This window comes from Carassius auratus, unplaced genomic scaffold, assembly GCF_003368295.1.
Source record: "Carassius auratus strain Wakin unplaced genomic scaffold, ASM336829v1 scaf_tig00033762, whole genome shotgun sequence".
Taxonomy (NCBI): Eukaryota; Metazoa; Chordata; class Actinopteri; order Cypriniformes; family Cyprinidae; genus Carassius; species Carassius auratus.
In genome coordinates this window covers 82,161-93,904 of record NW_020526102.1, presented here as the reverse complement: position 1 = coordinate 93,904, position 11,744 = coordinate 82,161, and the positions used below count along the sequence as shown (strand labels likewise).

General features: G+C 36.1%; 2 protein-coding genes and 1 pseudogene across 4 annotated transcripts; 2 read left to right on the top strand and 1 right to left on the bottom strand.

Annotated features, from left to right (window-relative positions):
• Positions 1 to 614: 614 nt before the first annotated feature.
• Positions 615 to 3,488, top strand: LOC113081314 (galanin peptides-like; annotated as a pseudogene).
• Positions 3,489 to 3,768: 280 nt separating this feature from the next.
• Positions 3,769 to 5,863, bottom strand: LOC113081310 (C-factor-like). The gene is made up of 6 exons (XM_026253390.1): positions 5,640 to 5,863; positions 5,485 to 5,536; positions 4,527 to 4,714; positions 4,269 to 4,424; positions 4,081 to 4,191; positions 3,769 to 4,004 (listed from the first exon to the last, which is right to left on the bottom strand). The coding sequence occupies exons 1-6, from the start codon at positions 5,784 to 5,786 to the stop codon at positions 3,891 to 3,893; spliced, it is 768 nt and encodes a 255-aa protein (XP_026109175.1). The 5' UTR covers positions 5,787 to 5,863; the 3' UTR covers positions 3,769 to 3,890.
• On the top strand, positions 5,497 to 11,578 carry LOC113081308 (uncharacterized). Of its 3 annotated transcripts, none has more exons than XM_026253387.1 (12): positions 5,497 to 5,582; positions 6,718 to 7,072; positions 7,207 to 7,305; positions 7,392 to 7,466; positions 7,930 to 8,107; positions 8,492 to 8,595; positions 9,657 to 9,727; positions 9,840 to 9,899; positions 10,089 to 10,191; positions 10,272 to 10,409; positions 10,486 to 10,604; positions 11,298 to 11,578. In XM_026253387.1, the coding sequence occupies exons 2-12, from the start codon at positions 6,737 to 6,739 to the stop codon at positions 11,491 to 11,493; spliced, it is 1,479 nt and encodes a 492-aa protein (XP_026109172.1). In that variant the 5' UTR covers positions 5,497 to 5,582; positions 6,718 to 6,736; the 3' UTR covers positions 11,494 to 11,578. The 3 variants fall into 3 exon arrangements, with proteins under 3 accessions (XP_026109172.1, XP_026109173.1, XP_026109171.1); XM_026253388.1 differs by lacking the exon at positions 5,497 to 5,582 and adding an exon at positions 6,236 to 6,276 and having other exon boundaries at positions 7,939 to 8,107; XM_026253386.1 differs by lacking the exon at positions 5,497 to 5,582 and adding an exon at positions 6,236 to 6,276.
• Positions 11,579 to 11,744: the final 166 nt, after the last annotated feature.

The window sequence follows — 11,744 nt, the reverse complement described above, 5'->3', positions numbered from 1 at the left end:
ATACTGGAAAAGCCAATTTTATACTGTAATTTAATAAAGTGTATAGAGTTAAACAAGTAGAACACAATTGACAAATTGCCCTGATAGTAGTTAAACATACACTTGTTTTGGGAACACAATTTAAACCATTTAAGGCATAGGATACTGGATATTAGGATTTTTAACCATTAAACAAAACTATTGCTAAAGAAACTTAAATTATTATTATTATTATATTTTAATTTCAGTCCTGATTATAAGAACCAATACAGTTCAGAACTAAGTTACTGAGAGATGAGGCATGTGACAACTAGCCCTGATCATCACTTAACCAAAAATGTTTGTAATTTTTGCAGAAAAACTCTATAAATGCTACAGTAAAAATGTGTTAATAGTTTAACATTTAGTTTTACAGTAAATCAAGCATTACATCACTTAATGAAATATACAGTAATCAGTTTTAAAATATAAAGGCACCTGTCATCCTATAACACCTGAAACATCATTTTTTACAGTGAATGTCTGGTAACCAACAGTTTTTAACTGTAAATGTACAACATATATATATATATATATTTTACCGTATATATTTATTGAACCTTCTACATTTATATACCACATATTCTATAAAACAGGAAAAAGAGAAGAGAGGATGGACCCTCAACAGCGCTGGGTATCTCCTCGGTCCTCGTGAGTTTCCCATTACATCTTTTGTAGACTTTTTTACTATCTTCTCAAATAATACCACACTCTGTCTTTCCCTGTAGCTGTTTATTAAAAAACAGCTGCCTATGATTAATGTAACTGTTTTGACTGATACATTTTTTTCTTCATTTATTTTCCTTTACTTTTGCTTTGAGCGCACAGGGTTGCTTTCTAAACCTTGGACCCTTTAGTTTGCTGTACTGTCTGTACAGGCCTGTTCGCTCTCTTTGATGAAATGTGTTGGGGTGCACTGATGTTGAGCTCACCTGTGTAGGTCAGTTACATAAGCTCCCTGTGTTTCAGGTCGTATTGATCACCTTATACAGATTAAGGATTCTCCCAGTGCAAGGGGGAGAGAAGATCTGCTTGGTCAATGTAAGATAGCACCTGCAGGTTATTGAAGTCAGAGGAGGAATTGCTCTGTGGCGTTTCGCTCTTTTATGCTGTTTTGCATTGTGGTGAAGTTTCCATTCGGCACGAATCAAAGAAAGATCTTTTCACCTGAACTGGAAAGATCAATCATTGTTGTATGAGGGCATCATTTAGGAACATATTCTGTGTGCAAATGCATGAAGTATTCTTCATGAACTTTCTAAATACTGCCATGCATAGTCTTAAGTTCAATTAGTACTAACCCATTTAGCAGCAGGTTTCTTTCTGAATAGGCTATATAAGCCTATTTTTCCTTGCTTTCACTCTTTTTTTTTTTCTTTCACTTTACCCTCTGTCTCTGCTAGTCATCTTGCTGTGAGCTTTGCTGTTGTTTTTGCCGCAAGGTGCAAAAGGACTCTTTGTGAAAAAGGAGTACACTTTAGAATACTCTAAAAATGAAAAAGTGCAGGGTTTCGGACACTTAACTGCATATTTTTCACATTATAGTTCAAATTTATATTAAATGTATTAAGTTGTTTTTTGACCCCACTTAAGTAGGATTTAAGTACATCTTTGAAATATGTTTGAAGTGTAGTTTCGAATTTCATAACAATCATCTATGGTTATTAAAATATGCTTAAATGCAGTTTCTATTGAAACGTGTATGTCATGTATTATTTGTAATTATATCTAGTACAGTAGATTTCTAAAAAATGAACTTTAAATGAAATTATAATCAAGTATTTTTACATGTGCTGCTTGTCAATACATCAAAATAAGTGTACTTCTTTAAAGCACAACAAAAGATTATTAAAACCTGATTTGACATTAAGGTACAACTTATATTACAATGCAGTGCAAGGTTTTTAAAAATACTTAAGTGTGTTAATAAATATAGTCATGAAAGAGGACTTTCTTAAATGTATGTAATATGATCTGCGAATATAAATGTTAAAAATATACTTCTATTTGAAGAACACTAAAAGTACTCTTCTTTTTCACAAGGATGTGAGCATGTGTACTTTGCATTGCAACAAAAAAAAAAGTAATTCCATGACTCAATTCCTGCAGGTTGCTCTACTCAGTCTGTCCCTAAAAAACAGAAACCCAACCAAAAAGATATTCCTCGGATAATGACTTGTCACATTAGGAACATATGTGTGCCACAGGCAGGTCTATGAATATCAGCCGGGGCGTCAGGGTCTGACGGCGTGGTGCTCAGCGGGCTGATGTTTAAATGATCAATGTGATTATGTGTGCTTTTGCTTTGTGATCAGATGCCATAGACAGCCACAGGAGTCTTGGCGACAAGCACGGAGTGGCAGGCAAGAGAGAAATGCCCATAGATGAAGAATTTCAAGACAGGTAAGAAACATGCACGGCCTGTTTTGGATTTTAGTTAAGATCACGATTCTATATGTTTCATTAGACTCTCTAAAGGCCAGGAAGTTGATTACACTTTTCATTTATCGTTAATGCACATTCACAGATGTTGTGGCAAGGCTTTGGAAGTAAATTCATAACTGAGAATGAACCTATAAAATCTTGTTTCTGCTTTTAGCAGCTCTGAGGATAGCAGATGAGGATATTGTCCACACTATTATAGACTTTCTTTCTTATCTCAAATTAAAAGGTAAGTGCAGTTGTTATTTATTAGATTTTTTTTTTTTTTTTTTTTTTACAGATTTACAAAACTAAAATAAAGATATCAACTTCAAATTGTTGTGAGTATAGTTAGTATATAAATATGTATGACATTTAGTAGTACATTTTTTTATACTTTTATTCAGCAAAGGTGCATATTAATCAAAAGAGACATATATATATATATATATATAATTCCTTTGATTAATTTAATTGCACTTAAAATGTAATTATTTATTTTTTCTTTTTGAAGGAATGTTATACTGAAATATGAAATAAAATAAATTTATTTTTACTTAGTAATTTTTGTTATTTTTTTTCTAATTGTAATCATATTTGGCAATACTAGCTTTTTTCTACTCTATTTTTGTTTTTAGAAAAAAAAAATCAAATAAAAGGAAAGGCCAAAGAAGTTTTCAGTATTTTTTGTTGTTGAATTTCATCTGCTGTGTTACTGTTAACCCTTCGATCCAGTCATCCCTGCTTGTGAAATGTGTTCATTTCAAATTCCAAAGCAGTTAAATTTATAAATCTAGAATTCAACTCTGAATTCTAGTAACTGAAACCATCAAAATATGAATAAACAGACACATAAAAGACTAGTAATGTATAAACTGTAATTCTGAATAACCACCTCTGTAGGTTTTAGGCAAATAAGAGCTTAATTTGACCGCAAGTAATGGAGTTGTTCTAATTTTTCACATTTTTACTTACTTTCCCCTGCAGAAATCGGCGCTCTCGACAGTCTGCCTTCCTCTCTCACGTCAGAGGAAATAAGTCAAGTCTAATTTTGACCGAATCCAACACGGACACACCGTGACCTCCACAGTGACTGACTGAACTCACTCTGAGGCTGTATTAACATTCAAAATCTTCTCCACCGCACTGTTCTCCACACGCTAAACTCTCTATAACCACGCAACTTTAATCTGTCAGAATCACTTGACGCCTGATGTGGAGATGGATTCAAAAATAAAACCTATAAATGGCATTCGACTCACCTTACTGTCTGTCTCATCTTTTATTTTATATTCATAGAAAAAGGCAATAAGACCTAAGGTTTTTTCACTATTTTACTTCTTAGTACATACAGGCGGAAACATGAATTATCATTACAGCATGCTGTTCCTCTGGTCTTATTTTCCCAGCGGTCATCTGTAACTCAGACAGTGTGACACACAATATGGAGATCACCAGGGTAAGCTTTCCCCAGTGTAGTCCACAAATCCACCGTGATGCTTCTCCGTTAATCCAGAAATGACAGACAACACTGATGATATGCTCTCCTCTTTGCTCAAAGGTGCCTTCAAATGCAAGAAAATGGGTTAACACATCATTTTTTATCAAGACAACTAATAAAAAAAATAGATTTAGACTCACCATTGATCCACCCATATCAGTGCGCACCCAACCAGGGTGTAGGGCGACGCATAAGATCTTCTCCGCTTCCAGATCGACAGCCAAACATCTTGTAACCATATTCAAGGCGCTCTAGAATGTCAAAAATCTAAGATAAGCATATAGAAGTCCATTATTTATCCCATAAAGCAACCAAACAGGTGTTTTACCTTAGATGCCCTGTAAGCGTAAAACTTGAAGCTCCCAACCTCGCCCCAGTTGAGCTGCACAGATCCCAGGAGCGACGACACATTGATCACCGCGGCTCTCTGGATTCCCATGTCACTGCCTTGAGCTGCCGCCCTTCTCAACAATGGCAGGAAAGCCTAGAAAATATCATGGGGTACTCATAAATTAATATTTAAAATAAAATACCATTAGGAAAGATTAGAGTTGCCTTTGGATGGTTATTAATCTAGTCATATTACCTTGGTCACAAAAAGAGGAGCCACTGTGTTACTCTCATAGGTTTTCATCATGGCATCTCGAGTGACTGTGTCCAGTTCACATGGTATGTTAATCGCAGCATTATTAATTAAGCAGTTCAAACCATCAGTGCCCACAATGGATTCCACTGACTGCGCTGCTGCATCCACGCTGCTGTCGCTGGTCACATCTGAAATTATAAAGACAGACTGATTTTTGAATCCATTTGATCTGGTGGATAAAAAATAAAGAAATAAATAAATCTCAATGGTTTATTTATCTAGTTTAATTTTGTACAAAATAAAAATCAATGAAATATATTACAGAAGAGCATAGCTAGAAAACTGCTCACTATGCAACTTTTGATAACTTAGGACAAGTGTTATGAACTAAAACGACTGAAAACTATTTTAAGTAATTAAAATAAAGTTTGGAATGAACCAACTATATGGAAAGTAAAATTTTAAATAAAAAAATAAAAAAGGAAAAGTAAATGGCATCATTAAAAAAATTAAATAAAATAATAATAATAATACTATATATATTATGATGTGGATATGAAACACTTGTCACCGTCAATAAGAACAATTCTTTGTCCTTTGTCTCCACCTACTGGACATTTGTAAGAATTGCACTAAAGTAGTAAAAATTATAATGTGAATTATTTATGCATTATTGTGGCGTTTGGGTGTCATTTAAGATACAATAAATTAATTGTTAAATAATAATAAATTTGAACAAATACACAGTTTATGTTTTTATATACTTTTTTATGCATACATCATTGAAACAAATATAGTAACGTTACTGAAATTCTCAAACAGTCAAAGAAAGCAGTCGGTGAACTAAACACTAACATAATTATTTACAAAAATCGTATTTATGATGATGCAGAAGTGGAATACTGCATAATTTAATTCGCTTAATAATTCGTGTTGGTCACGTGACTATGTAACTTACCTAAAGGCAAAACATGAACGTTTGGATGCGATTTAGCGAGTTCTTGCAGTTCCTGACAATGACAGTAAACCATAATCACTCGTTAAGCCACTTGACAGGTATGTTTATTCTACACAGACGCTATGGTGCTCTGTGATGGCCAAACGTTACCTTACCTTTGCAGCGGCTGGATCCCGCGCGGTCGCGATGATCTTTTGGGGTCTGTTCGGTGAATCGAGCAGCTGTCGGACCATTTGCAGTCCGAGACCTCGGTTTGCCCCCGTGATGAGCACCGAGCGACACTTTGAGAAATTTATCTTCATTTTCAAGACGTGAGGAACACTCTCACTCTCAAGCGCACCCTCTTAAAGTATTTCACAACTTAAACAAGTTGAACAGGTCCTGCTGGAGGTGGTGTTAGTCTCAAAAGCCGCCAACCCACTTTTATACAGTCTATGGACCAACCTCCATACATTAGTTAATGCATTAAAAATGAATAGGGAAGATGACGCTGCAGAATTCTCTTACTTTTGTAATGGTTTTGTTGAAATGCGTCATCTTAACAATTTGTTTACAAAGCGGGTTTACAAAATAAAACAAAAATGTGTGAAATACCTTTTACTGTCTATGTGAAATACAGACGCACGCGCCCTCTCACGGTGTTTATGCGCGTGAGCTCAAATCCCTTTCGCGCTTTTCTATAGTAGTTATCTGAAACGTCGAAAAACATATCCAAAACACTTGTACGATTTAAGATAAGTTAATTTTGTTTATTTAAGCAGCCAAAATACCACTTACGCACTTATATATCAGGTAAGTATATCATAAACTCTGCAGAGCTTATATTTTACTAATATTTTGAGGCGGACGAATGATTAGCTAATGTAAATCGCTAGCAAAACCAGTTTACCTCAGAGTTAGTAAACTAAACATCTTATTTAAATATCTGCTTATCTAGTTATATTCATATTATTATATAATTTTTTTTAGCTCAACACAAAATAAATATCTTAAGAATGGAATCGTTTACTGAAGAGTAAGTTATAACGTTAAGTTACAACTTTCTATTACGTAAGTTAGTCGGGAGGGACCAGTTTTGTTTTTAATAATTGAAATGAAATAGAAATCTTAAAATTAAAGAAGACAAAAGCACAGAATTACTAAAATTTAGATTAAAAATACAACTTTGCTAACAGCATCTGTAGATGAACATTTTGTTTTCTTTTATGCCTGACTGATTATATGTGATTCCAGTGCCATCTAGAGTTGGAGAATGAATGAGTTGGAGGACCAAGAGTACAGCTACAAAAGAGACTTATCTGAAGGATCTCTTGTTCCTTCACACCACACCCATGACAGTCCTAGAATGGCAAATCTCATTAGTCACGGGATGCATTCAGTACCGGGTTACTCCAGGATGGAGGACGACTACACCACTTACAGGATTCTTCCACAGCTAACATGTGATCCTGTGCCTCCAGTAGCCCACTTTAGTTTAGCGTCCTATCCTGAATACTTACTGGCTCAATCTAGCCATTATCAGCATGTACTAGGCCAACCGTACAGCTCCTGGCCATCCCAGGAGGCTTTTCATTATGGCATGTCATCAGTGAGTGTGAACAAACTGAAAGGATTTTCTGTGTGAAATCTGAAATTATGAGTCGGAACCGAACACATAAAGCACACGTGTCATGTCCTTAACTCGTTTAATAAGTAAACAATGATGAATTCTTTCTCCCATAGGGAGAGATCTGTCGAGCGGTCACCAGTATCAGCTCTGATGGTGCAGATGTTTACAGTCTGGAGGGGTATTCTACAGATCAAGGATTCAGACATCACGATGTAATGTGCAGCCTGAAGAAGTTTGTGTCATGTATGTGAAGCTTGTTTTGAAGGGACTTAATGGATTCTTCATATATAATTTTCAGAGAAATCAGCCTCATGCTCTTCATGTGCCACCTCATGACCAGAAGCACCCAGCTGAGACGTCCAATATTTGTCAGGTATCATGTTTCTCAAATGTCCTATATATATATATATATACATACATACATACATACACACATACATATATATATACATACACACACACGCACGCACACACACACACACATATATATTATTGGCACAAACAAACACACACATCATAATTCTCATTACATTATTTTATATCAAAAGATAATAAAATGGTAAAAAAAAATCAGTCATGGTTCAAACATCTAGTAGTATCATAAAATATCTGTCATTTTTATGTCGTTTTCAAAAGAAAAAAATATTTAAAAAGAATATTAGCAATTGATTAATGGACGATATAGCCTTGATTTAGCCAAACAATAAAATACCTGTTTTTAAAATCATATTGGCCTTTTCATTTGATGCCACTACTTAGAAACTATTCAGAGTGTCAGGAGCTGATTGTGCCAGATTTTAGAGCAATAAAAATGAAGTGATTTCATCTTCTCTGAGATGTTACAGCCGGTGCAGATTGTGTGTGATGTGACCGGTGGAGGGCAGGTGGTCGTGCTGAACCATTGCAGTCCCGATCAGATTCCTCACTCTCTGATGATGGATCTCAACACAGTGTCTCAGCCAAAGACATCTGAGCAGAGCTGTTCTACTGAGGACCACTCACCCACCGAAAAAGGTTAAAGGATTATACTTGAAAACACTTGGAACGATTACAAAATGTAGACCCTTAAGGTCATTTAATGAATTTTTTATTCATGCATTTTTCATAGTTTATTTTTTTCCCCTGAGGTCTGTGTATAATGCTCATTAAGGTTTTTTGGTGCCAAAACCATGATAATTTAGTGTTTCGTGGCCATTTTCCATGCTTTCCATGCTCCTAAGAGTTGAACAGGCCCTTTTTTTTGTTGCTGTGCCTTTCAGTCTTCTATAGAGATAATCCTTTTTGCATGTAAAATGAAATGCATTTACTGTTGTTAAAAATAAACTCAAATAACTGAACCTCATATCTACTGTGAGGTTAGTAGATGAATGTACTGTTGAAGTATTTAAATGTCATCAGATGCCAGACATTCGGAGAAGATCACGTCCACTGGACTGCCTCAGACCCACAAGACATCTGCAGGTGTCACATTCAACCTCGCGCCAGGACCTTACGCTTCTCAGGTAGATTTGCTGGCAAGCTGCATCAGTCAGTCTGAAACATGGAGTAAATGGTTAGCCTTTACCAGATAAATGTATATAGGCCTATACTTACATAATCAGTAAATCTCATGGGGAATGTTTGCCATACATATACCACAAAAAAAATACGTAAAAACAAAATTAAGACATTACTTTATGCAAAATGATCCAAAAAAGGTGTTACATATTTGTGAGTGGATTAGCAGTTAATTTGTAGGCAACATTAGAGTCTAACTATTCAGAGGTGAGATGGGATAACAGTCAGGTGTCAGTGACGGTCCTGTTTTATTTAAAGAACAGGGATCTATCAATATGATCTTAACAACACGTTTGAATAATTCAATGTAAAAAACAACATGTTTGTATAGTTATTCAAGATCATTGTAACACTCCACGAGATAACAAAGGAACCCAGAGTAAGTTCTAAGCTGCTAAAGGTCCATTTCACACTGATTAATGTTCATGAGTCCATCATCAGGAGAACACTGAACATCTATGGTGTGCATGGCAGAGTTGCAAGCAGAAAGCCATTGCTCTCCAAAAAAAAACATTGTTAACTGTCTGCAGTTTGCTAAAGATCATGTGGACACACCAAAGGGCTATTGAAGAAATGTTTTGTGGACAGATGAGACCAAATTAGAACTTTTTTGTTTAAATGAGAAGTGTTATGTTTGGAGAAAAATAAAACATACTGGATTCCAGCATAAGGACCTTATCCCATCTGTGGTCAATCATCTTATCATCTTATTCCATTAGATGGTAATGGTGATATGATGGTTTGGGCCTGTTTTACTGCATCTGGGCCGGGACGGGTTGCCATCATTTATGGAACAATAAATTCTGAATTATACCAGTGAATTCTAAAGGAACATGTCAGGACATCTGTCTGAGAACTGAATCTCAGGAGAAAGTGTGTCAGGCGGGAAGACAACAACCCCAAGCACACAGTTCATTCAAACACCTCAATCCTGTTGAAATGTTGTGGAAGGACCTGAAGTTCAAATTTATTTTAAATTAATAAATTACATTTGTACCTTTTTTAGCTTCATCAGACGCTTTGCCCTACTCAGATTGTAGAACTGGAAGAGGAAGGACAGAGCAAAGGACGTAGACGGTACGAGTATCATAACATAAAAACCTCATGTCTCTCATGTTGATTCTTGACAACCGACCTGTACTTTTTGTAAAACAGTTAAATTATGGTATGACTATTCTTTGTTTATTAGTGTGAAGTGGGAAAAATCTAAGCGACCCTGCAACTGCACAAAATCTCAGTGTCTGAAACTGTACGTATTTTAAATTTTTTTTTTTTTTAAGTCAATCAGTTGTTCAGATGTAACCTCTACTGAGTCATGGTTATATTACCCAACAAATGTATTTGCTTTGGTCATGATGACTGATGCCTCTGAACAAAAATAACTGCTATGTCCCAACCATGAAAAATCAGCTCTTACCAAATGATTTATTTTCTGCAGTTATTGTGAATGTTTTGCGAACGGAGATGTCTGCAACAACTGCAAATGCTTAAACTGCTACAATAATACTGAACATAACTTGGAGAGATCCCAGGCTATAAAGGTCAACCACATGACAGAAACCTCTTCAAATAAATCAACTTAAATGGTCTCTTTGATTAGATGGCACTTCACTTTCTTTAGGCCTGTCTGGACAGGAATCCAGGGGCTTTTCGGCCTAAGATTGGCAGTAAGAAACAGGGGAATGTGAAGGGATGTCACACAAAGGGCTGCAACTGCAAGCGTTCAGGCTGCCTGAAGAACTACTGCGAGTGTTATGAGGTAAGCTGACCTGATAAGTAGTATATTTTCAATAATGTATTTATTTGGAGTCACTTTACACTGCAATTCCACACAGGCCAAAATCATGTGCACGTCCACCTGTAAGTGTGTGGGCTGCCGAAACTATGAGGAAAGTCCTTCAAAGAAGAGCTCTGAGCGGGACAGGCCTGACTCCAGCATCTACTACCCAACCAGGTACATGTAATTCCACTGCAATACTAATCATTTAATTACTATTCATTTAAAAATTAAATTAAAATCAAAACACTAGGAACTGTTGGCTTATCTTGTCAAAAACAGCACTGGCTGTTTGGAAATGCAAACTGATATTTCCTACTGACACACTACAGCAAAAGATAGACATAACTGACTTATATGACTTTTTTATATGGTGAAAATACTCAGTTATAATTCTGGCCAACACTTTATAACAGAAATACAGTAATGTATATACAGACACCTCACTTCCGCTATATTGTGTAACAATGTGTTCTTTTAGGAGGCCTTTCCCTCCCACCTCCACTTCCTTTGTGTGACACCGTAAGCACATATGCAATTAGAGTCACTCACAGCAATAAGTGAAACTGTCAGCTATGTCCTATCGATCATATTTAAAGAGTAAAAATGAGGGCCCAAGACTTTCAAGGTTGATCTTTAGTAGATCATGTGAATCAAGAGGCCTTCAGTGTCACTTTCAAGACTGATTGGACATGGATATCTATGAACTGTTAGCCCACATTTATGGCATCACTGTAAACTAGCCCAACGAGATTGAGGTTACAGGCTACTGTTTGTGTCGTGCTTTGTTGGTTGTTTTTCAAGTGATAGTAAATGAGAGCAGTAGGGTTTTGTTATTCCTTTGGTCACTGAGGGTGTCTCTGTTGATAGGAGTCCTCTGGCGTGCATCACGCCCGATGTAGTGGAAGCCACATGCGGCTGTCTCCTCGCCCAGGCTGAAGAGGCAGAGAAGGAAGGGTACACTGCGGCTCACGCTGAGAGAATGATTTTGGAGGAGTTCGGCCAGTGCCTAACGCAGATTGTCCGATCAATATTCAAATCCAACAGCGTGCAATTCAACGAGTAGCGGGGGAACAAATGCTCAGTGTTATGATTGATCCAGATGTGATTTGGTTACCGACAAGTGTTGTTTTTCTTTACTTCAGCATTAAGAGATGCTTAGAAAAATTCACATCGTCACCACTTTAATAGCACATTTTATTTATAGTTATTTATATAAATATATATATTTTTTACTATTTATTAATTTATTTAAGAATCTTCTTTTATTTATTTTTTTCATTCCCACCACTTCACATCTGCAGGATTTTAATGGTA

Excerpts from the sequence above, each read along its gene's own strand:
- LOC113081308 (XM_026253387.1), top strand. The coding sequence starts at position 6,737 with ATGAATGAGTTGGAGGACCAAGAGTACAGCTACAAAAGAGACTTATCT. Across the intron at positions 8,596-9,656 it reads CAGGACCTTACGCTTCTCAG|CTTCATCAGACGCTTTGCCC; the intron begins GTAGATTTGCTG and ends TACCTTTTTTAG. Across the intron at positions 10,410-10,485 it reads ACTACTGCGAGTGTTATGAG|GCCAAAATCATGTGCACGTC; the intron begins GTAAGCTGACCT and ends AATTCCACACAG.
- LOC113081310 (XM_026253390.1), bottom strand. The coding sequence starts at position 5,786 with ATGAAGATAAATTTCTCAAAGTGTCGCTCGGTGCTCATCACGGGGGCA. Across the intron at positions 4,715-5,484 it reads CGTTCATGTTTTGCCTTTAG|ATGTGACCAGCGACAGCAGC; the intron begins GTAAGTTACATA and ends TTATAATTTCAG. Across the intron at positions 4,005-4,080 it reads CTGATATGGGTGGATCAATG|GCACCTTTGAGCAAAGAGGA; the intron begins GTGAGTCTAAAT and ends TTGCATTTGAAG.